Source organism: Gymnoscopelus microlampas, assembly GCF_963454915.1.
Source record: "Gymnoscopelus microlampas genome assembly, chromosome: 6".
In the NCBI taxonomy this organism is placed as follows: Eukaryota; Metazoa; Chordata; class Actinopteri; order Myctophiformes; family Myctophidae; genus Gymnoscopelus; species Gymnoscopelus microlampas.
The window spans coordinates 38,996,242-39,022,667 of record NC_139943.1 but is presented as its reverse complement, the minus strand read 5'-3'; the positions used below and the strand labels follow the sequence as shown (position 1 = coordinate 39,022,667).

The 26,426-nt window shown below is 43.1% G+C and overlaps 1 protein-coding gene across 1 annotated transcript; it reads left to right on the top strand.

The window, feature by feature from the left end:
- The first annotated feature begins 3,670 nt into the window (after positions 1-3,670).
- On the top strand, positions 3,671-16,914 carry LOC311047509 (uncharacterized protein). Its single transcript, XM_084060248.1, has 6 exons — positions 3,671-4,048; positions 4,394-4,677; positions 9,711-9,887; positions 12,122-12,331; positions 14,334-14,547; positions 15,380-16,914. The coding sequence occupies exons 1-6, from the start codon at positions 3,724-3,726 to the stop codon at positions 15,556-15,558; spliced, it is 1,389 nt and encodes a 462-aa protein (XP_083916374.1). The 5' UTR covers positions 3,671-3,723; the 3' UTR covers positions 15,559-16,914.
- The last annotated feature ends 9,512 nt before the right edge of the window (positions 16,915-26,426 follow it).

Genomic DNA, 26,426 nt, shown 5'->3' with positions numbered 1-26,426 from the left:
CCCATAGGGGAGCGCACACAGTAAAAGCCCTTACAGGGCCATTTGGTTCCATTTGTACACTTTAGAGTTCAATTGACACAGAGGATTTAGCTGTGCAGGGAAGTGATTTGTGGTGTAAGGAAGGAATTAAATAAAGGAAGACACTGAATGTGGAAAGTAAAACAGGATGACCGATGTTTTTTCTTCAGATAGCCTATCAGAGACACTGCAGATACTGGGTGATCATGACAGACAAATGTATCTTTTGAGTTCCACTCGAAAAAATGTTCAAAAATGTGGCTTTCTATATTCTTTGCAGCATGTGAAGTGTGAAAATCAGTTCATGTTTGTTCAAATTCTATTGTCAGCTCGAGAGAGAGAGAGGTTAGTGGAAAAAAGAAGCATTTGTTCAGGCGTGTGAGTCATCTATTCCTGGGAAATCAATAAACAACTTCACGGACAATTATTCCTCCATAATGGAGTCTCCAAGCATAAAGCAATGTCCAAGGTCAAGCAATTTCCAAATTCCACCTTATTGTTCCTAAGAGGCATAACTGATATGCCTCAGTACAATGGTTCTTTTTCAATATTAGCGTCTGCCCATTCTGACAAGGCTGACCTCTGTATTGTTTGCGTGAAACCCCCCAAAACATTGGGCTCACTTGATATGTGTAGCCTTTTGTTCTATTCTCTCTGTCTCTCTCTACGTCTCTTTATGCTGCTGTCATCTCTGGGCCACTTGACTGTCCTGTTTGTTTCAAGTGGTGCAATGCTTTTGAAAGTGCTGCACACTAAACTGAGGCCTGGTCCCATTCTACTGGCATCGGCCCTGTATTTGGGTTATGTTGTTCTAATGCTGCCTGTGATTCCTCACAACAATGAAGAGCTGTACTCTTGCCATTAGGGCCGTTCATCTTTTTTCTCTGCAGTGGCCTGTCATCTATGCAGAGCCACATTAATGGCCATAAGTATGGGATAGCTGGTGAGTGACTGCTCTCTTGTCCCTTTGTTCCCATTCGGAATTGAGTAGGTTTAGTGGGGATCCATACCGTGTCATTAACACAAATCTCCAGGCCTAATCGAAGGATTAGCATCATTGCCCTGTGTAATTGCATATACGCAGCGCCAATGTTAGATTCAAGACAAGAGTCTTGTTTGGATGCTTGTTGTTTAGAGAATTGTTTTACACTCGATTATGTCGATAAACATTTGGGTTAGTTGAGATCATTATGACCCTATCTAAATTTCATGGTAGATTTCACAAAAAATGCATAATGCACATTTATGCAACTGCATGGACTATGGCAACATTCGCTAAATATGTGCTTTTGCTTGCCGGAAAATCCTGTTTTCATTGAGCTCGTCCTTTCAGCTGATTCTCAACATAAAGGACAGCATCTTATTACCATAAGGTAATAAGGTGAGCATCATTGGCCAACAGTGGCATATTTCAGCCCATCTCTCTGTTCCTAGGTGACCACTCGCTCCACTTATTATTTTCCTGGAAGTGCCTTGTCTGTGGTCGTCCGCCAGCTTGCCAGTCTTTAATTAGTGCTTTATTTTTCTTTTGATCAGGGTCCTGGCTGGGTAATCGTAGATGTTGCCAGGCTCCTGAGCAGAGGTGGAAACCAATTACCTGTAAAGGCTTAGTGGGTCTTTCTGCTCTTTCCCCCTCCCTCTCTCTCTCTCTTTCTCTTTTTCTCTCTCTCTCTCTTTCTCTCTCGCGCTCTCTTTCTCTTTCTCCCTGTGGATAACTGGCAGTTCACCAGTTTCAACCCAACGTCCCTTTTTTCACCTATGTCATTATAGGTGAAAACAAATATCCAGAAGCTGTTATTACAGTTTTTGAATATATATATATATATATATATATACGTATAATGCTCTGATCAGTGCTACTGGATTTTCAAGATGTGAATGGCTTGAACATCTATTATTATATGACATATACTGTATACTGTATGTTATGTCACAAACCTAACATGCCCTTATTGAAACTGGATTTTCAAGCTGCGAAGTAGATTTAAAATCTAGGTGTGAAGGCCAAGGTAGTGGCTGAACATCTAGTGTACACACACACACACACACACACACACACACACACACACACACACACACACACACACACACACACACACACACACACACACACACACACACACACAGGGTAAATGATGCTGCAGTATTGTCTCACACAGGCAAAATTCTCCTCTGCCTTTCTTCTCTGTATAGACAGTTTATGAACCTTCCTGTCTCCCTGTAGAGGGTCATCACAGGATGTCATCACCGCCTCTTAAAATGCTCATTTTACTGACTGAGCTCAAACAGACTAAAATGTCAGAATATGAGTTGAAATGCTAAACAGTGCAATGAATCTGGGCCAATCATGGTTGGATCACACTTACAGCAATTTCAATTGAATACACAGACAGGACCAATGGAAACAAGCCCTTAAGGCTTTTGGTGTTATCCTTTTATCATCATTGTACCACTGTAATATTTGCAAACTGTTAATAAAGTATTCAATCAACTAATCAAGTGACAAACTGTTAAGAAGACCAACACTGGTCAATTTCAGAGAAAGACCTTGATGCCAAATGCATTTCGCCGACTTGAGGTATTGCAAAAAATTGCTTGGGTTCCTCAGCCCTATGGGGCCCTGTGGGTCCCAATCTGCAACAATACCTGCAATATGTCTGCAATATAACAGACATATTGGCCTTGAAGAAATCAGTCACATCTTTACCACAGCTTCCTTTAGTATGAGACCAGGCGAGAGAGTGGAGATGAAAGGCGAATGTGGCCGGGGGATGATGAAAGGGACAGAAAATTCATTGCACCACTTGTGATTAGAGTGTGCTCGGCGTATGTCTTTCCATTGTAACTTGGAACACCACAACAATACCTTTACAACAGACATTTTGGCCTTGAAGAAATCTGTCACATCTTTACATTACCATGGTTGCAGCTTCCTTTAGTTTGAGACCATAAGAGAGAGTGGAGATGAGAAGTGGATGACAGCAGTGGGCCAGGGCTGAGGGGAACAGTGGTTGGGTTTAACCCGTTCTCTGGCATCCCTATTTTGGGCATATCATTATAGGTGACTTTTGGGGGGTAATGCAAAAAAAAAGAAATATAAAAAATGGGGGGAGGGGAACTGATTAAGAAAAATAGCTCTCAAATGGTTAAAAAGAACAGATGACTAATGTGAAATGGACTGGTAAAGTGTGATTAAAATGTATTAATACATTTTGTGTATATATATATATATATATAGATGCACAAATGTACATGTATAATGCACACACACACACACACACACACACACACACACACACACACACACACACACACACACACACACACACACACAGTCTGTGTGTGTGTGTGTAGTATGGGATACTATATGGAGAGAGGGGGGGGGGTGAAAGAGAGAGCTACGTCCCTCAGGTTCATGCACACAGCTGACACTGTCCACCTCCTGTGGTTTAGATAGGCCATTTTCTGTGACTTTCCTTTCATCCCTGAACTCAGTGCAAATTCAGAGATCTAATAATGTCATTGCTTTGGTTGGAGTGGGGGAGCTATTCGTTCACACGCCCTCTAAACTTACAGCCTATTACAGCCCACAGGAGAGTGTGAGAAAAGGAATGACATCCAAGGTGCTGCTGCTGCTGCTGCTGCCGAGAGCTCAACTTGCGGCAGTAAGTGCCTGCATCTCTCTCTCCTCTAGTGAATGAATGCATGGGCGACGATGATGATGATGATGATGATGATGATGAGGCGACATTAACATATAGGCGCTCATCGTCGCAAAACCACTCTTGGCACAATCACACACGAAACACAATTGTGTCCGCACGCACACTGCACAGCATGGACGGGCTGCAGACTGACAACAACGCTGGAGTCAGCAGCGCGGAGGAGAAGTATCGTGCTGTAGCCTACGACACAGCGTTCAGCACGCTGCTGGCGGTGATCGTGTACACGGTGGTGAAAGTCAGCCTGGACGGCATCAGGCAGTGGCGGGCGAGGATATCGGTTCTGATCATCGGATCGGGACCCATAGGTAGGGCTGGCTGTCACGATTATGATATATGTTTTTACCACGACGATTAATTGTCACTCAAATAATTGCGATTGACGATTTAATTGAAAACTGGAGAATTACGAATAACATTTCTGTGTTTTGAAGTTGCACAGGGAAAATGATGACACATAAGACATAACGTAAATATACAAAGAAATGACTTATTTAATAACTTTATACTTTAAGAAAAACATTAATAGTGGAAATAGTCAATGGACAAGCTCACAACGCGTCATGATGACACACGTTGTGAGCTTGTAGATCGGCTAATTGCGATTATCTCAAATAATTGCGATTTAGTCGATTATGTAATAATTGTGACAGGGCTGACGGCTGCCCTGGTCGCTGTCCGCTCGGGCAAGGTGCTGAAACTGACCGTGCTGGATGAGAGGTACCGGACAGCCCTGCTCTGCCGCCCCCAGCAGATCGCCCTGGACCCCGGCAGCGTGGAGTTCCTGCTGGGACTCGGGGTGGACTTCGATAACATGGAGGGGTGCTGGCACAACGAGCACTTCTTCACCAAGATCGGGGTTTTCCAGGAGTACCTCCTGAGCATCCTGGAGCAGAAGAAGCAGAAGGTGGACGTCAAAGTGAAGCTGGGCACCAAGGTAGCTAAGTCTCCCTTTGCTTTCTGAGAGGTTTTATATAGCCCATACCGCACTACCACTTACCTTTGCAGCCCAGGGAAACAGTATTAATCAGGCCCTCATGCAATTGGTCAGTTGCCCAATCATGTAGTTTGTAGAACCAGCTTTAAAGAGGTGGTGCCATGGTTTTGCACTTGTTCTGTTTTTCATGTGTCTATGAGGTTGATAGAACTTCATTAAGCCCCCTGGTGGTGTTTTTATGTTGTTTTATGTCTTCTCTGACTATTTTGAGTTTCTACCTGGAGGCTGAAACCTTGAGGGTCAAACGTGCCAATAGAAAAACAGCGCTTTAGTGACATAGTAAAAACATACCCTCCCCCTCATTATCATAACACAACAGGTGTGGGCATGAGGAGGAGGAGGGACTAGGACAGGTGGGTGGTGCTAAGGTGAGAACCAGGTATACTTAATGAACTGGAGGCGTGTCCACATAAAAACATAATTTTAACAATTTCTGTACACTTTTTTGAAAAAAATCTTCCTCCTAGTATAACTATAATACCTGATGATTATGTTTTATGGGGGAGGGGGGGGATCACTGAAAATCACGGCACCCCGGCTTTAAGTCTTTAATAGTCCTAAATAATCCCTATGTGCCTTTGTTAATAGGTTATCTGCTATACATGATTGAAAATGATATTCCACTCTAACAGCAATTGTCACACCTAATGTTCTGTTACTAATTTGATTTGTGATATACATGTACACAGCATACAGTATGATATTACAGAGAGAGGGGGGGAGGGGGGGTGTTAAGGGAGAAAGACTCAAATTATCCGCCACTACATCACATTTCAGACACTGGGGGTGGGGTGTTGTTGATGTTTCCTCACTGTCCCTCTGTCAAAACCTGATCCTCCCCAGGTGCTAGCGATCAAATCCAGGGGTCTGCCGTTTATGTGTGTGTGTGTGTGTGTGTGTGTGTGTGTGTGTGCGCGCGTATGTGTGCGTGCGCGCGCTGACTCAGGCAAGGGTCCGATAACCATCAGCATAGATGGTGACAGAACCAGTGAATGAAAACAGTCATTGGGGGTTTCATTCTCCTCTGGAACAAACAGAAAAGGGCTGCAGCCCAATAGCACACTCTTTATCTGTCTATGAAAGAACGCTCCTATTTTTCCCACTTTATTTATGGGTCTCGCTATGAGCCAGTTTAACCCTCAGGGCAGACGTAAACACACTGAATGTATCTTCCTTGTCAGGCAAGCCTTGATTTATGGCTGACTGTAAATTTCTACAGCAAGAGAAACCAGTATTTCATATGACATCCCAGAGACCCAATAACATACTTACATCAGCCCTGCTGTAGATTAAGCTTTGGATTCAACAAATCTCCAAAAACCTCCTTACATCATAACACCACAGTGAATAATGTTAGTCTGAGAGCAGATGAGGCCATTCCTCAGTGAGGTTTTTAAGGCCAGTGGAAAGTCAAGTGATTGGTCTAGACACACTGTGAAGTCCTGAGTGTTCATTTTAACTCTGAGGGTGTACAAATGGAACCAAATGGACCCTTACGAGCCTGTTGGACCACAGGACCCATACAGGTCCATTTCCATTTGGTTCCATTTGTGCACTTTCAAGAAAATTCAATTCAAATGTATTAGATAACGATGCTGAAATCAAAAGAGGTTAATCCTGAAAGGATTTGTGCAACAATGGTAACAAGATGGGACACAAGATGATAGTGCAAAACATGTACAGTAGTGCAAACAAGGGTCTTTAGTGTGAGATGGTGTGAGCAAAGCCCTGTGCTAAGCTTTTTCATTTGACTAGATAGCTTGTAATTGGAAATCTAAGCTCACATTTGACCTGTGAGTTTCATAACTCAAGATTTCAGGGTGAAAATTTGACAAATGATGCATGGAAGATGATACAAACTTCTGTGAAAATAAATGCTATCTTGTGATATGGAAAAAGTTTAGCCACATTTTCTCCCAAGGGCACAAAGGGCACAAAGAAGAGGGTCAAGTCTCCTGTGCAGTTATTTTAAGCCAGTAACATTTTCCTGTTCCATTATAAGATTTGACTGACTTTGAGGCAAAGACTAGGGTTCAGAACCTGGCTACTCCGATGGGGACAGCAGTAGTTGTTGGAGTAGTTGGAGCAGTAGGAGTTGGCAATGACTGAATAGGGAGAAAAGGGGGAGGGGGAGCTGACTCTGTAGATGATGGTAAAAATGTTTAAAACATTTTCAATAGAAAAGTGTGCTCCTCGCTCTGAGCACACTTTTCTAGTAGGCAACCCGGCCAGGCTGGGTTGTCTACCCAGGGCCTGCAAACTTTGCAAAACCGATTTGCAAATAAATTGGCTGGAGATTCTTCCTTGGCCTATTGGGAGTGTGCGTGCAAAGCTTCCCGACAAATAGCCCCCCGTCCGGTACGACCCACCGTTCGGGTGCTATCGTCGCTTGAAGCCAAAAATCACGGCCAGTGAAAGCTGCCTGTGTCCGCTCTGAGGAGCGCCGTTTGACACAAGGTTACTGCCTGGCAGAATGGAGAGGGGCGGATGCGCGCACACACGCGCTGGAATGTCGGAGCTGCAGCGCTCGCCGATGCTCTGCTCCATTGTATCAATGAGTAAACAATGTATACGCTAACGCTATTAGCGCCAAGAGGTAGTGGCAGCTCAGAGTGCTGTTGTTGTCTGAGTTGCACGTGTCAATCTGCATGCTAGTACTATGGAGATGATATCCAAAGCGCCCTCTCGTTCATAAAACATATGAGTTTGCAGCCAGCGTCGTCCTGCCCTTCTCTGGCTGTGTGTGTGTGTAAGCCAGGGCCGCACCTCCTCCAGAGCATGGGAACTTGGGAAGCAAGAGCGAACCAATCATCACAAAGGTCACACCCCCACATTTAGCAGAAAAGGCCTTTTTTCCGCAAAGCCACACACATTTTTGCCGGCTAAATAAATGTTGAAACGCCCACATTTGAAGGTCACGCCCTGTTTTTCGCAAAGAAACGCCTCTAAAAAACAGAATGATTGTTAGACTGCGGTGTCACCACAGTCAAACATTTATTTTGCAAAAACCTGCCTCCTGGTGAGATTTTTACTCTGCCTCAAAGGAGTATGCGTGCAAAGTTTCCTGCCGATTGGTCCAACGGTGCCGGAGATTAGCTGCTCACAGACGGACAGACACACGGCCTGGCAGAGACAATAACTATCCAAAGTTTTCAAATACTTCATAAAAGTGACAAATTTGTCCGAAATGTGAAAATGTCAGATCTACACGCCCACAACGTGTTGTGATTTAATCATGTGATGCATTGCGAGCTTGTAGATCAGCTATTTTCGCCATGCAACACACCATCGACAGATGTCGATTAAGTTGTTCTCTATGTAAAAGTGTGAATAAACAATAAACATTGTGAAAGTCCAGAATATTAGCTTAACATATGTCGTGAAATATGTATCTGTCAAGCTGTCTTAGGGTAGATGCTATGTGGGATTCTTTAGAGCTAACCAAAACCACAACTCAAAGTTCCCTTATTTCATTGTTTCATCCGGTGGCACACCACAAGATCAAATAACGCCCAGATAGACAACATCATAAAACATCTAGCAACATCTTGTGTGAGGTGCTAGTTCATTGTACAGTAATGTGTTACTAGTCATCACTTCCATGGCCATGCAGCAGCTCTTCTTACAGTACCTCTCCTGACCCAGTGTCTGGTCTCATCAGTGCTGCAGGAGTCCCGGCTGCCTACTGAATCATGGTGGCCAAGGTCACGGAGGCCTTTGATCGCGCCAAACTTCCGTTTTGTTTAGAGTAACTGCCAAGTCACCCATTTCCTCCTTATTGCGCAGAACATTGTGTTTAATGATTGATTCTTTTCCCTCCCAGCTTGTAGGTTTTGTGAGGTCTTTGAATGCAGAGAAGGGCTTTTGTGAAGCACCTGTTCTCTGCAGTCTTAAGAATTAAACATACGTAGTTCTTAGGCGCTCAGCTGATATAGCCCCCAGGAAGCACTTTCAGTTTTGATGTCTGGTGCACTGCCCCCTCATTCTCCGTTTCAGTCTGTCATTCTTTCCCTAACTCACTCTCTCTCTCTTTAGTCTGTTGCAGGATCTAGACGCTACTATTGTACTAAAGAGCAGCAATGCATACAAGGACAGAAATAAAGTTCATAAATGGATGTGATGCTTGCACGCTACACTCAGGCCTTGTAAACCCACTTCAGTGGCTCATATAAACATGAACATGGGGCGTCAGTGGCTCAGGTGGTAGAGTAACCGCTTGGGAAATGGAAGATTCCCGGTTTGATCCCTGGGTCCCCCTGGGTTAGTTGTGAAGTGTCTTTGAGCAAGACACCAAACCCCTAACACCATTTTTATGGTTCAATTCCCAGCCAGCCAAATCATTTGCTCTACCATTTCTTGTCTTTCTCCACTGACTTTGTCAAATAAAGGCTAGAAATGCCCTAAAAATATATTTTTTAAAAGGAACATGAACATCCAATGTTATTGATGCAATTGTCACACGGCGGCCACACACTTTTATGTCACACTCGGGTTGTGAGAAACTGTTTGACGGAAACAGTCATACTGTGTACATAAGAACAAAACGGCCACTGAGTGTGAATAATCGCCTAGCGTCATCTATTATTTCCCTCCCTCATTCAGCTGTACTGTAAGATCCTGAATGTTACTTTTTGTACACTCTCGAACGCATTAAAACCGGGAAAGCCTCTGTGTAATTATTTATTTTCGCGTTGCTCACAGCGTGACACTTTGTGCCGTGCTGCAAGCTTGTACATTTGCTATTTCTTAAAATATATATATATATATCTTGAAAGTGTTTTTAACACAAATCTTCTCTTCTGGGGGTCCCTGGCACAAACTATTTTCAGATGGGGGTCCGCGGCCAAATACATATAATTTTGGGGGTCCTTGGCACGAAAACGTTGATTTAGAAGACATTTGTAGAATCGGCCTCAGGTCTAAATGGGTTAAATTAACGCTCAGGATGTTATTGTGTTCCCTTGCGGCTTCAGTTCACAGAGGAGTACCTCCGCAGGATGCCACGCAATGACTGGCCGCGTGTGATTGTGGTGGCTGATGGCTCGTGCGGCGACTCCTGCTCTGTGCTGGGTATCAGCTCTGACTACACTGTGGAATCCTGCCATGCCTACGGAGCTAATGCAACTATAGAGAGACTGGACCAGAGACAGGTCTGGACACTTGTACACTAATGGACACACACACACACACACACGCTCGCACACACACACACACACACACACACACACACACACACACACACACACACACACACACACACACACACACACACACACACACCTACACACACAGCTCCGCTAATGGATGCACTCTCTCTTACACACACACACACACACACACACACACACACACACACACACACACACACACACACACACACACACACACACACACACACACACACACACACACACACACACACATACTTAGGTAATAACAAACAGGTTGTGGAGAGGGAGAGGGCCTTGTGTAAACAGAGTGAGGACAGTACAGACAGGATATTGCTGTGTGGGAGAGGCTAGCTAACTTTGTTTGACCCAGAGAGCTGGTCTGAGCAAACAGCAACGTGGAACAGCACAATAACTAACTAATAAAAGCAGTCGGCCATCAATGGTTGGCTGGATCCCATCTGCAGCACTACTGGCGTTATTGCAGACCGCTCATTGACCCTGAGTGAAGCAGCTGCTGTCCTGACACTGTCAGGTGACAGACAGTAAAGCCAGATTCATACTTCCGATGGTGTCACGCATTGAAAAGAGCCCTCGTGTTGTGAGCTTGTAGGTCGGCTATTTTCGGTGCACGACATTACACTGTCACACGGCGATGGAGCATCAAAAATATTTAGCAAAATAATAGTATCAACCTGTATGAATGAGGCATCAACTACACTATATCAATAATTCATCATGTGTAACTTTTAAACTGGATTAATACCTATAGTTGCGCAGCAGTGTTGCACATCGGAAATAGCCGATCTACAAGCTCACAACGCGATACACTGCGGCATGGTGCGACGCATTGTGAGCTTGTAGATCAGCTATTTTCGGTGTGTGACACTGCACGCAACAAAGTACCTCAAGCCCTTAATGATAAAGCAACTGTTACCTGCTTCGGACCAAGCATTTATTCTCTTCCCTGGCTGGTGGATATGAATGCGGAGCATATTCATCAGCCGTGATGTTTTTCACATCCTTTGCCAAAGGTCATCAGTCATGAATATAAGCAGATGGTCCCTAGTACGATGACTCAGGGATAAAGCCCAGACGTCCAGAAAGGATGGATGGTTATAGATGTAGAGATGTGAAATACATCTGCAGCACAATGCCCCTTTGACAGCTAGTGCTAAAAACAACCTCAAACAACCTGCAGACAAAAACCAACAGCCTGTTAGGCATTGAAACAGACGAAGATAGAGAGACTCCCTGGCTGTTCCACTGAGATGGAGACTGATGAAAGATACGTAGGTTACATTACAGTCTTCACCACAGCAGTCATCTCATATCCTGCATAGCTCTTAAGACACAAGCCAACATTGCCAATTCTTTATTTGATATCCAAGGAGGCCTCGGTTCTGTATTTTTTCATTTGTATCTCTAAACAAGAAAATGGTTAGCTGACCTTTAGCTTAACTCAGTGTCACTCAAAGAGCAATTAGTTAGCAGATAAATAGCCAGATTACACTCTATTAAACCCCTTAACGACCTTCAGTCATCACAGCCTCATGTGTCGGTCACATCATGTTCTCCTCAGGATCTGTGCAGCTGGCTTCATTGGCCCCCTTCCTCTGTGGCCGTTTCCTCCAGTTATTGAATTTGCCTCCTAGGATATGACCTGTTGGCCTTACATTCCCATTCTACCCCGCCATCTCCCCCCTCCTCACCCCTTCCATCTCATTCTGTCTCTCCCATACACGGACCCCCATCACTTGTTCGTCTCCCCTGACAACGGTTAGACGAAAATGCTGTTTGATCCCGTTTGGTCTGGTTTCTGTCATGGGAAACGGGATCAGCTCTGACTTGAGGGAGGCAGACGATTCAGGAGAGAAGGCGAGAGTGTTTTAGCATGATCATACTGTTAAAAATCAACATTTTCGCGTGAGAATGGTGACATGGTGTATGTTAGAACATATTTACAGACCATACGTGTGCAGTCAAGTAGCATTAGCTTGTTGTTTGAGCCCCAAAGGCTTTCTGGCAGTGCTTATGTACACACATCTTATTGCTATAATGATGACAGCAAACATGACAGTAATCCCATCTCTGGTGCTTGTAAAACTGGATTATGACTGTGAATTGATTTGATCTAGGTGAGTAACATCTGTTCTGTATTCCTTTCTCTCTCCTTTACCTCCCCTCTGCTTCTCTACCTGCCCCCGCCTTTCCAGGTACCCACTCCAGAGATCCGCGCCCACAGCCTGTACTTTGACCTGTCTGCCTACGGAGTGGAGGCGCTCCGAGAACATCGGAACCCTGCGGCAAAGGCTGGCTTTCATCTGAAGATCTACGGGACATTCAGGAACCGCTACATGGCCCTAGTCTGTCCCACCACGGACACCAAGATGGTCCGCTTCCTCCGGCATACTGCAAACTCCTCAGTAAGGCTCTCTTTTAATATGCAATACTAGCCCGATCAATGCCAGATATTCGTGTCCGTTGCTGATCCAATCTGCACCAAACTTGCCACAATCACTGTTCATGGGTGTGTCATGAGAATAGTAACACCAGGGGCCATGTGTGGCCCTAAGAGACCACAGGTGCTCCATTTCTCCAATCCGCCTCAAAATTGGCACCATTAAAACACCTGAGAAACTGAAACAAAACAATAGGAATTAAAACATAGGGGGCATAAAGCCTAGAGGTATGTGGTATGAGAATAGTCACACCAAAAAACCTAACTTGCTAACATATGGGGCACTACGATAGTGTTAGAGGAGTGTCAAATGACCTTTGCTCTGATCAGCGCAATATAGGACTAGATTTGAAGGTCTGGAAATCTAGTTCTTAAAAGGTTGCACAATTGCCAGTACAGATGTCGGTTGGGCTCTAGTCAACGCAATACAGAATTCTGTCCCTGAGAGGTAGCTCTTGAAAAAATCTAATGACAGAAAAAGGACAGAGGAGTTTGAATAATAATACTCTACCACCAAAAATGAATTTTATGAGTTGAGAAATTAATGTTGGTTTCAGGCCGTTTCCTGCTCCCTCTTCTGTTGGGCCAGATATGGGCCGTTGCTGCCTGCTTGGCCAGGCTGATATACTGTATGACATTTCCATCTTAATAGAGGAGAGAAGGGCTAATAATGACACAGGCCACAGGTCTCAACCCTGCTTATTCTCCAACATTCACTCAGCTAATGGCATCGGATTATAGACTTGGTTGTCGTATGATTACCATTATTTCTGGTGTGTGTGTGTTTGTACGTACGTACGTGTGCGCGTGCGTTTGTGTGTGCGTGGATGCGTGCCTGCATGTGTGTGTGTGCCCACCCGCATGAGTGTCCACGTGAGGAGATTGCGAAACAACACAGCAAAAGACGGATACAAATGGGAAAGAGAGAGGGAGCCGCTAGACATCATCCGTGTGTGTGCGTGTGTGTGTGTGTGTGTGTGTGTGTGTGTGTGTGTGTGTGTGTGTGTGTGTGTGTGTGTGTGTGTGTGTGTGTGTGTGTGTGTGTGTTTGTGTTTGTGTGAGAGAGAGAGAGAGAGAGAGAGAGAGAGAGAGAGAGAGAGAGAGAGAGAGAGAGTAGAGAGCGAGTGAGTGAGAGTCTAGAGGCCATCTGTACCCTGCTGTTACTCGACGGGGAGTAAATGGAGGGTTGAATCCTCTCATCAGCATCACCTACAGCTGCCAGACTCCTTGTTCTCCCACAATGCCCGGCAGGAGCAGATGCTGCTTCTGAGCAGTTGCTATTTTGTCTGGCTTTTTAATGTCAAATTCTGGTCTGATCACATAGCCTGCAGTCAGGACCGCTGTCTGACCAACCTTGGTACTACTGTTGCTATGTGGGTGGCATTCCACACAGAGCGCAAACATTCACACTCTTTTACAACAGCCCACACACCAAGGCCAGCAGCAAGGCTAGACGAAGGATGTCACTCTCTCTCACACACACACACACACACACACACACACACACACACACACACACACACACACACACACACACACACACACACACACACACACACACAAGCGTGCTCACATACACGCAAAAGCCTTGGTTACTTGGTAACTGATGACTGCTGGTTTGGGTTGAAGAAGTGCAGATATATGCTGAAAGAGAAAGTAAGTGGGAGAGAGAACAGAGGAGGCCAATTTGCCAGTATCTGGAGAATTGACACAAAGCACATCAGAGGACAGGTTGTTTTTGTTTTTCTTATTTAGAGGGGACAAGTAAGACTGGAAACCGAGGACAGAGAGCTGGAATTGTTTTGGGAACATTGCAATTAATGCGTTTGATGAACCCCTCAAACATACATTATGAGGGGTTGTTTACTAATGGACTAGCCCTAATAAAACACCAGTGCATTCAGTAATGGACTACTGTACTGAAAAGAAAAAAACAAAATGTCACCCCTTCATGTCCTTCTGCTCAGATCATGAAGAACATCTTCCACCAGTCGTTCAACGCCTACAAGACAGACGTCGAGCCTCGCCTCAACGACCTAACGCTGCATCACATGCAGTGCAGCCGTCGGCTGTTTGAGATCCAGTTGTCTCACAGACGGGTCAGCGCCGCGTACATCGAGGGAGACAACGTGGCGGTCACTGTGGAAGGCGAAGCAGCGCGTGTTCTCAATTTTGACACAGGTAGCTGTGCACCAAACACAGCTGAATGGCATTGTTTGGAATAAGGATGTAGATGGACATAGGAATAACATATTTATTGTGCCCTGTGGAAAGCCCTTTTCAAATACACACATCATCTTCTATGACTGTAGGAGGAGAACCAAGTGAAAGAAACACCAAGGGTCCCTATTTATAGAACAGAAAGCCATTTGTGTGGCTGACACAAAGAGAGCAGGACAGAGTGAGTTGCAAGGAAGGAGTGGATGATGCAACGTGCAGTATGCACTGTATACAGTGTATGTACTCTATGTGCGCTTGCGTTTGTATGTATGTGTACATGTGTGTGTGCGTGCGAACTGCGAATCACTACTGTACTCAGAAGCCTTTAAATTTGTATTTATGTTCCCTGCAATGTCTTACATTAAGAGCTTAAGTGTATCCTCAAGGCTACAATTTAAGTTATTTCTGCCAAAAAATATGTTATTACCCCTTATTAAATCAATTAACTGGCCACCTCTGAGATTAGTTTGAGCTGTCGACTGGTCTGCACACATTTATTATTTAGCAGGCATTTCGACTGGCGTCTTCCTCAAAGTCAAACTGTTTGACTCTGAGGAAAACGACAGTCTCAACGTCAGTCACCGCTGCTAAATAATAAATACGTGCTGACCAGTCGAGCGCTCCAGGATTTTATTTGGGTATAGTCTCTCCTGAAGTGCCCAGGTATTATTCTCTCCGATTCAAGTCCCTTCTACCTTGAACCGGCTGAAGCACATTGGACTTCTCTTTGTACCTATTTTGAGTTGTTTTGCATAATGTCTATTATTCATGACATTCTGCCTCTCCTCTCCAGGTTGCGGAGTGAACCTGGGCATGCGTGGACTAGAGTCCCTGGGGACCTTTATCTACCGGACAGCCACTGCTGTTGACCAGAACGATGTTCTGGAGGCCCTATCAGCTAAGATCCAGCACACCAGACAGGTGGCCGATACCTTCAAGCAGACAGGTCTGCTTCAGTCCATGTATGAGTGACATGCATGGCAGCAGGACCTGGAGGATGAGTATCGCCACTCATGAATCTGAGTGTGAGTCACGATGGCGGACGACGGTATCTTTGCTTGTGTTTACAGTGCGAGATGGATCGCTAGCAATTATGTGCTGAATACAGTTGTGTGTGCCTGACCTTATCTAAGCAGATAAGTATAATGAATGTGAGAATTTGACCAGGGACTTACCATAATTCCGGGTAATATAAGTGACCAGATGGCCAACACAATAAACATGCACTGGATTGATGCGAACCGATATTGTTAAGTGGAGAGACCATAACTGAAAACAGGACCGTGCTCGTGGGCTCTCTTTACACCAACATATTATTGCAGCTTTTTCTGTAACTGAAACAATGACAGTTAGAAAAGAGGTTAATAATACGATAATTATTTCCACAGACTTTGTGCAAATAAAACTCTGCTGTGAAAACCCAGTCTTTTACTGCTGGTGTATTTGCAAGTTCCCCACGGAGAGTGAACAAGTAGAGCAGGGCAGAGCCTATAGTCAATCTGAATCACATCCAGATGAATAAATGGATTTCAAGGAGGTATTTTGCTACTGCTACTGCGTGATTGTTAAAGAATTATTTTTTGACTTAACATCCAGGGCGAGGCTGATTGTTTGCAGTCTGTGAATTCAGTGGTGTCAGAACTTAGAGACGAAAGGCAGACCGAGGATTCCCTGTGTCCCTGTCCCAGTGTTAGTGGACAGCTGTGTCTTAGACCTGAAGTATTTACTGTCCATGTGCCGCAAGAGCCAAAGAGATCATGCTTGTGGTTTGTTTTAGGTTTGGTTTGTCACTGGGAGACTGAGAAATCTTGATTAGTAATGTGCAAATGTGTAAGATGCGTTCAAGGAAGGAGTGAAAAGGTGAAATGATACAAGCATATTTTGTGGAGCTGATTGAAACTTGAAACTTTTAGTGTTGGGTCATCCTCTGTGATATCTAATGTTTGTTCACTAGATTTAGCTATTTTTGTGAGAACATCTGTATGTCCTTTCTAACGTAAATGAACATTTTGTTTCAAAGATTGTATTGGTTGTGTATATGTAATGTGTGTTCCAACTACACAACGCACATTACTACGTGCATTTTGCAGGGATCTGATGTCAGATTTTCACCTCAGCTCATCAATAATCACTAAAATACATCTATTTGTATGATGGAAGGTTTATAATATAGAATTGTTATTGTGCCCTTATGTCCAGCGGCAAGTGCCAAGCAAGAGCCTGTTTGTACACACTGGTCTGATTGAAGTGATACAGAGAGTGAAGTGATAAAGAATATGTTATTTATGCAAAGCAAATCATTGTTAAATTTGTTTAATAAAATACGTATGGGCCTAAATTTGCTTTATCTGCTTATGTATGTTACTATTTTACATAGGTATTTTCTCTGCCTTGAATAAATACTGCAGAAAGTATTTTAATCTTAATCTTTTAACATATCTTTCCCTCTCAGACTAACCAATATAGAGCAGTACTACCCTCTACTGGTACAAAATGTGTACTGCATCAGGTACATACAGTACATCAACTTGAGGAGGAACATGATAGGAGTCTGGTCTGATCTATTATATTATGAATGTGTTCAAGTAGAGAGGTAGAGAACTCTGGCATCTGTAACTGGATGCCCAGTGTGTCTGTGGGAAGACAACACCATGGGTTCATTCAAGACATGGGTGAAGAATGCTTAGTCTATTTTTCAGGGTCACAGCTATCCTGCTAACTATCAGTGCCCCCTGCCTTACTGGTGGGATGCCTCAGTCTGACAAAGATAAACAGTTCACCAAAGAGAGATTCAGAAGAACAAAATCATGTAGCCTACTCCTTCCTGTTAGTACTGCTCCCTACTGTTGGGACCACTACTGCTATTACTACTATTACTAATACCATACCATATACCGCTATTAAGACTACTACGTCTCCTCTGCTACTCCTACTAAAACCCATTATTTCAGCCAGGCCTATTGTTGCCCTTGTTTGTGTGTCTGTCTGTCTGTGCACAATCTCGCAAACCGCAGGACCGATAAGCATACAGTTTTTCATGCATGCAGCCAGTAGGCCAAGGTATGAGACAAAACAATGTCAAACTGTTTTTTGATATTTAATATGGTTTGCCTGTGATTGGACCTATTTCTTACAAAAACGCCATATATCTCATGAACGCAACATCCAATTAACCCCATGTTGCGGTACAGACTGCACCTCCAAAAGTGGTTTCTCCTCAGCCCATAGAGCGTGCTACAAATGTGAAACGTTGAACTGTATGTCAAAGAAAAGCTATTTCCCCCCACAGCTTCCTAGGGTCCTGGCAGCCGCAACCTATGACTTACACAGCCTTGGGTAACCAACCTAGCCTGGTGGAGAGATATGTGCTCCGCAGAGACCTTTTTTAGTAAGAATCAGAATACATTTGAACAGACTTTTGAGACGAATTCCTCCAAAAACCAAATGGTTTTAGGTTATGTGAATGTGACGTATTCAGCCTATTCTATTCTATGCTGTAGAGTGAGCAGAGCACAGCTAAATTATTGTTTTTTTGTTCTTGATTTTTGTGGATGATCATCATTACTGAAATCAATGGAAACAATACAATCCTCACTGCGTACTATATTGACTGAGAAATCTGAGTTCTCCTGCTCACAGTCACAGAGCCCTGCTGATGCTGTGCCTATACCAGTGACTGTGTGCATTTCATGTAAGGTTGCTCCAAATGATGTGAGTTGGTCAGGTTGCTTCTGCAGCCACATGCATGAAACTCTGCCTGACTGTAGTAGTTTCTCTGCCTCCCAGTGATGTCAGAATATGACTCACTGGGTGGCTGTAGTGAACTAGGCTGCTACAGCTCAATACAACAATACAGAGCACGTTGGTAGTATGGATGTTATAGACATGTATCTAAACCTTTAAATCCCTCTGATATTTGAGTTACTCAATATGTCACTTTGCCACTGTGATACCAAACCACTTTACAATCAACTCTCCATCAAACTGACTTTAATGCTTCATATGTTCCATTGAATACTGGCAGACTTTATTAGCGATGGAGGGAAAATAAAAACAAAACCTTTCCCCAAAATTAAAGATCATGGGGTTAAATACCAATCAAATAAAATTGATCAGCATTTAGATTATTGGATTTTTCAAAGAGGCTGCCACTGGAAACCTTCTTTTCAAAGTTCACTATTAACTGATTTTACGCCAGCCTTTATTATGTGTGGCAGTAAATTGTGCCAGTCCTTTTTGTGAGTTTAGAGTGTCGTTCTCTGCAGCAAAACCAAAAAGAGAAATTACTCAAGTTACTTTGCATTAATGATTGATGTCCCCTGCAAAGAAGTCTGGCTTGTATTAGCCTACTGCACACAAGAAAACTGTATACATTTCACAACCCATTTAGACCTGAGGCCGATTCTAAAAACACCATCTAAATCCTGACCTAAGTTTTCTGAAAAACTTCAAATATTTATAGTTTATAGTTTATTTATAGTTAGTGTATGGGTCGTGCCTATTGACACATAGTGCTAAGCAAAAATGTTGACACCAAAATGATAGGGAGGGATCCCCAGGCCTTTCTTTTTGTTTGATATGTCATTTGGTTAGCAAAGTATCTAACTAACACAACATGCTTTTACAACTTTATTTTACAGTTTTTATGTTACATACACGTATATACACGTACAAATGTATAGCATTTTATACAAAAAAGAGATCGCGTTGATATAACATACAAGACTACATAAACACACATACATCACAACATGCTTTTAAAGCAGCTTTCCTCTTCTACCCCAAATTTGAACCCGGTTTCCTGCTCAAATGCTGACATTTTTACCAATGAGCTAATAGAGCCGCCCTGCTTGCTCTCGGGGCATAAATTGAATCTCGACCATCAGGTCAGAATTCTTGTCAGATCCTGTGTCTATAGGTGAGACATGACCTTTGACACATCTAAATGTCTCAATAGAAGAGCAGGGAGACAAAATACAACCACCCCAATTGTATAGTTATTGTATTAACATACTCTACCACACAGATTAGACAAAATTACATTTTATTCATAAAAGTTACATAATGAGGCTTTAAGTAAAGCTATTTCAAAATACCTGCTTGCACCTTGTTACTGTCAAACTGGTCCACACAGGGAACTAAATCAGTGAATCTCCACTTGTTGGCCCATCTCACATTCTTAGTTGATCTAGCCTGTCATTTAAAGATAATTAATTTAGGCCTATGTAATACTGTTTTAGTTTTGCTGTAATTACGGCAAAACTATTATTAGGCCTACACCCATTTTCAACCAGGCCTATATCACTATATACTGTATAAAACACTTGAGGGGGCAAATTAATTGGTCCTTACTAATGCCTATAAAATGGTGCAATTTCCTTCTACTCACTATGTTTTATTGGTTGGATGTGGACAGTTCAGAAACCTTTATTATTAGGCTATTATTATTGTTATTATATATTATTAGTAGTATTTTGACAGTTCAGAAACCTGCCTACCAGAGCTGCCTACCATTGACATCATCGTGGAGATTCCAAGCTAATAAAAACTAGCCTTTCTCTTCATTGGAAAGTTAGCATGCTGAAACCATTGTTATTGCATCAATAAATTAAAGTAAAAAAAGAAAAAGAAAAGAAAGAAATAAAAAGTTTGAAATCTTAACCCTAACCCTGATACAGGCTAACCCTGCCCAGATGATGTCATTGGTAGGCAGGTTTCTGAACTGTATAGCAGCCCAAGTAGACAAATGGTAGGCTACTGTCACAAATGTGATGTTTAACATCACATTTGTGGCAGTAGTATGAAACCAATTCAGGGGCGGACTGGTCATTTGGCGGTGGGCACCGGTGTTATGATTACGGTCATTTCCGGGTCCCGCTGCCCAATTATTAGTTACGTTAATGTTTGGGCTGGGAATGCTTTACACTAGCATTGGCATGATGTAAATAGGGTTGCTGGGTTAAAACAGTGAAACGCCACCGCTGTGATGTTGTGCTGTTTCACCTGGTTTCAGGCTGGAACTCACGGTGCAGTCATTTGGGTTTCAGCTGTGGGCGCCAGGGGAAGCCATAGTTTGTTGTGTTTTGAGTGCTTTCCCGGTTTATTTTCGTGTTATAAGTTCGTTGGTTAGTTATCCGTTTTACAACCCGGCTTTTGTTTATGCTGTCATGTCATCATACCTGCATTAAAATAAACATCTTAAACGCACTCAAGAGAAGACCTGCTACCATCATCAAGCGTTGGAAAAGATGCACAAATGTTTGTTGTTCGGTTGCCTGCCACTAGTCAGAGTGGCGAGATGTCGAAATGGAAGGCGGTTACCGAGGATCAGGTGTGTGGTGTAGAAAAGGAAACGTGCGACCATAAGTACGAAGTTCCCTTCATACATGGGCAGTGGTGGAAAAAGTTGTCAAATCGTTTACTTAATTAAAAGCAATACTGCAATTTAGAAATAGTACAAGTTTGATATAAAACATGTTCTTGAGTAAAGTAAAAGTAGCCTACTAAAGTATTGGCATCAAAGTATACTTAAGTAGGCTACTAAAAGTAAAAGTACTCATTATGCACAATGTCCAATTTCACAAGTTTTCAAGTGTATAAAATGTATAAGAAAATATTTTAAAATAGCAGATCTACAAGCTGCGTTGTGAGCAGCTATTTATTATATAGCTATATATATTATTTCAAAAAGCCAAAGTTTAAATAGGGCTAAAGTGGTTAATGTATGTTTTGTAATAATAATCAAAATCTACAAAGTAACTAAAGTTTACAAATAATTGTACTTGAGTAAAATTACAATAGTCTCTGAGATGTAGTGGAGTAGAAGTAAAAGTATAGAAAATTGGAAATATTCCAGGAAAGTAAAAGTACCTCAAAATTATACTTAAGTACACTACTTGTACATGTACTTAGTTACTTTCCACTACTGGTGACAGGCCTATTTATGGTTCGCGTTTATACCCCATAGATGACTAAAATCTTCGCTGGACAGGACGCTTTACTACTGCTCGACTGGACAGCTTGCAACAATCCCAGAAGAAATAACAACAAAGCAACAAAATGAATAAGTCGATCTGAGTGAGTACACAAATCTACAAAGTGTATAATGAACCGTTTTTGCAAAGCAATCGAGGCTATGATCAGAAAAGTGTTGCTGTGTTTGCATGTGTGTGTGTAGCCTACAGTCAGTATGCCACTTGAAGTGGTTAAAAAACATTCTAAGGCACTAAAGGTGTTGACTTGATGCCATGTATGTTTATATGCATCCAAAGACGCCCTCTAGAGGCCATCTCACTGTTAACTCCATTAACAATGCTTTGTATGACTGGCTATCTGCCTCCCTGGCTGCTTGACCTGAACATGCCTCTTGATTCCCATGTTTGCGCTTTGGTGAAAACCCCCCCAACAACACATTTCAAGTTCTCTTAGGATAGCTGGTCTTCATCCGGGCTCGGGCAGTTTTAGGGGTGGACCTACAGCGGAGTGGATGCTAAAGAGTGATAGGCCTTGATTTGTAGTCAATAGAGGTGAGAGGCGGTGACCTGCTGAGATCTATTAAACAGTACACCATGCCAGCCTGTCCAGGCCTCTTGTCTAACAGACAGCTAAAACTCTCCCTCCCGTTCCCCATTCGCTCGGTCTAATTAAAAACATTAATCGGCTAGCTGTGGCCTCCAAGGCCAATAGGCTGCACCTCTGAACTGGCCCCGCTGTAGCATGAGGCCTTTCATTAGATTAAACAACAATAATGAGAAAATCTTTTATCTTTGCATATAATTAAAACTGGGATGAAGGACAACTTAATCAATGATGGGGAATGACAAGTTCGTAAATGAATTAGACCTGCCAATGGGGGCTTGGCACCAATCAATGGCAAATGTTAAGCAGACGTAGGAGGGCAGGGAGAGGCTGTTGTCACAGCAACGTGCCTCGCTCAGTCCAAACATGCATAATAACTTATAGTGCTTTTCTAGGTACTCAAAGACAAATAACTTTATTAAATAAAATAGAGAATAAAAAAATGAAAACAGGCACAACACCAGAGAACTGATCTCGTTCAACCCAGATTCGGCACAAACATGGGGTTAAATTCGTTCTACTTCTATGTTACCAAAATGTGGAATGCCCTACCCAGAGACATAAAGGTGCGACTCCTTACCCTCCTTCAAAACCGCCATTAAAGAGCACCTGTCTGCAATTTGTAACTGGTCCTAGAAAAGTCTTCTAATCTCAAGCTTAGAACCAGAAATGACCCCCATCCCCCCATTGTTTCCTGTACATATACGTTTATTGCTACTTGTGTTGATAATTTCTTGTATGTTATTGTATGTCTTTAAATATCTTGATGAATTGAATACACAGGACCCCAATGGAAACAATCCCTTAGGGCTTTTTGTGTTATCCTTTTAGCATCATTGTATAATCGTACCACTGTACTATTTGCAAACTGTAAATAAAGTATTAGATCAATCAATCAAAAATACAGTACAAAATCTACAAATAGAATGGTAATACAACGGAAAAGGGATTTGGTGGGGAAAGCAAGTCTGAATAAGTGGGTAGTGGGCAGTTTTGAAAGATGAACGGGTGGGGGGCTGTTTTGATATGGGTTGGAGGTGAGTTCCACAGAGAGGGGCAGTAACTCAGAAGGCCCTATACTATAGAGCCTTTATGCTGTCAGTATGAAATTATGTTACTGGATCATGGATCTTTTACTTCTTTATCAACTTGTGCCAGTTCATGAGTTGCATGTGTGTGTCCTTGTGTGTTGCATTAGGCCTAGCTAGTTAAATTAATATTCAGGTTGGCGTAGATCAAGATATAGAGAATGCCACTGAGCATTGGTAATCAAGGTAATGAAGTCATTTTAAAAGAAATATAAATTGTGACAAGCACTTGAAAGTGAAACAACCGTAATGTTATTTTGTAGTTTCTTTGTGGTGTCATTTAGCCACGGGAGGGCAGTGTTGTCCTTTGAAATGGCACCAGGGCTCTGTGAGTTTGGGTGCAAGGCCAAGAGGCAAACCCTACACTGTGGCTGCCTCAGTCTGGACCAAGGATCTAAGAAGGATTTTCTTAACAAAAAGAGAAAAATAATCGCTGTTAAAATAATGTGATGGTGATGGTTTAATTTCTAATATTAATTATTAAAGATTAAAGTAACATTATCTTGAATCTTGGAAATTCAGTTACAGCGTTTGGTTTTCAAAGCATGAAATTATTCTCAAATGAACAGATCCAAAGCATGAATCTTAAGTCATGTATATGTAATTATTTTGAAGTTTTGAAGAATTCAGCATTACTTTAGAGCAGTGGTTTTCAAAACCTTCAGGAAGGAAAGTTGTTGTGTCAGGGACTAGGTAAGAAATCTACAAGGCAAGCTCACGTGTCGTTTGCTGGGGACCACCTGGAACCCCCTCAGGTCCCCTGGGGGTCCCCGGACCCCACTTTGACGACCAGTGCTTTGCAGGATATCCACAAAATACCTACACATACAGAGAGTAAGAGAAAACACCAAGTGTTACCAGATCTGTATTGGCTGTGCCGTGCGAGCATGTGTTTTTGAGAAGATGGGAAGGCGTGTGAACACGAGACAGTATTGACAAGCCTTCAGTCGCCGTCTTGACATGCAGACAGGAAGTCACTGTCACATGACTGAGGTATCGGCACCTTGTCCGATTGCACACAGGGTCTCTTGTGTTTGCTGCCAGCACAAACACAGCCTAAGTCATTCATATACATGCACACATAAAGAGAGCGACAGAAAGAGAATGCGCAGGGAAAAAAGAAGACAAATGGAAATGGTTGTAAAACAAAGTTTCTTGAAATATTCAAGAAACTATGGTCCTCGGTGCACCGTGGTGTCTCAATCAGTTAAATATCCTTAACCACAATGTCTTGGGTTCAAATCTGTCTAAAACATGTAAAGACAAAGAATGGTGTGGATAAAGATGTCTTTACCATCCTGTTTAGGAAGAAATACTCCCCCCCCCCCAAAAAAAAAAGAGAGAAAGAATGAATAATGATTGAATGACTATGTAATTATGTAATTAACAATTTAAATACAAAACAATTATAAGAATGTTGCTTATTTTTCATTCTTCCTTTGCCCTAGTGAAACCGAAAAATGAATAAGTTGAGCCCCACAGTCGGGTTACTGGCTGCCTGACCCGCGCGTCAGCGAGAACAATTATCAGTTCCCCTATCTGTTCAGCTCTTTCTGTTCCATCACACTCGCGCGCACAATTTCCCTAAACTGTCACAGCTAATAATTGGGCCTCTCTGTCAGCGTGGAAATCAGCCCCGCTGTTCCAACTAAAACACACATCCCTCACCCCTCCCTTTATCCTGCTCCCCTTTCCCCTCGCCTTCTCCCCCCCCTCCCCCGCCCCCACCAGCCACCAACCACCCCCGAACGGTGCAGTGGAAATGAGCCCCAGCAGTGCTCCAGCTAGTGCACTATACCGTCACCACCTCCTCTAACCCTCCACTTCTTCGTTCCTCCTCTCCCCAGTCTTTGTTGGGCAGGCAGGGGGTGGTGGTGGTGGTGGGGGTGGAGTGGTTGTACGTGGTGTGACAGTGGTAGCCTCAGGGCCAGGTTGCTGTTGACAGGGACGATGGTCTCTGATTTGAGGAGAGCCGTCACACCAGCGACTGCTGCTGCCTCCCCGAGTGACACCTCCCCGTTACTGTGGGGAAAGGGGGGGACGGGACGCGGTCATGTGTAGGCCTGTGTGTGTGTGTGTGTGTCTGTGCACTTGTGCGAGCGTGTGTGTGTGTGTGTGTGTGTTGGTTAGGAGTGTTGATGGAGGGGTTGACGGACTGACTGACTGACTGACTACACTTCTCAGGACAGACAGGGAAAGTTTCCCTGATGAGCTGACAGGCGGCCCTCATGTTGAGCACCTAACTGGGCTGCAGGAAGGCTGGAAGAAAAGTACAGCACAGGTGGAGACAAGAGCGGGGGGGGGGGGGGGGGTTCTAGATGAGCGGGTCAGGCAAAGGCAAGGAGTTTTTTTGGGGAAAAACGGATGAGCAACTGTGGAACATGCAGCCCTAACCTCCATGCGGTCCTCACGTGTCATGGTTTTGTGCGTTCCTTCTGTGCATGCGTTTCTGTGAGTGTGCAAGCGCACGTGCCTCCATAGTGTGTGTCTGTGGGTCTTCAGAGGTGGAACCGTGTATATCACTGCACTACCTTATCTAATTTCATTAATGTGATCTCCTGTCCATCTCCTGACGGCTTAATGGCCATTATTTGTGGGTCCCTTCAAATAAAGGCCCGGCAGTAAATTGCAGTCTGTGGAAATTGAGATATAAACGCCACCCTGCGTTACTGTGTAATATCTTTCCCTTTAATTAACTGAAAGCCACACTGACATTTATTGGATTGCAAGTTACTTGTTAATGGCAATAAATTGCGGAACAAAAAAAAAAATCATTGCTTATTTTACATCAATAATTTGTGGACCTTTTGCTAATGATTATTCATTACTCGCCTATGGGGACTGTCGTGTTTTGTGAGTTAAAGTGAATGAAGAATTTGAAGATTTAAGCAGGCGGTGTCTACTTAGTGATACAGCTTTCACTAATAACTTTAGTGAAAAGCCTCTCACTTGCATTTCCATTCTCACATCTTTTGCATCTGGACTTTGTTCAAAAACGTTTCCATGCAAATGTATCAATTGAATTATGAAGGACCAAACCATTTTTTGAAAGAAGAAATGTAGTACCTATAATTTATCTATCATTTGTTCTAGTGACTTCCTTTTCTTTAACATTTTTTACATATGAAACATTAATGTGTCATATTAATTTAAGCTGCTTAATTTTTGCTCCAA

Coding starts and splice junctions, on each gene's coding strand:
- LOC311047509 (XM_084060248.1), top strand. CDS start 3,724: ATGGGCGACGATGATGATGATGATGATGATGATGATGAGGCGACATTA. Junction 12,332..14,333: donor GGCATACTGCAAACTCCTCA/GTAAGGCTCTCT, acceptor CCTTCTGCTCAG/ATCATGAAGAACATCTTCCA. Junction 14,548..15,379: donor TGTTCTCAATTTTGACACAG/GTAGCTGTGCAC, acceptor TCTCCTCTCCAG/GTTGCGGAGTGAACCTGGGC.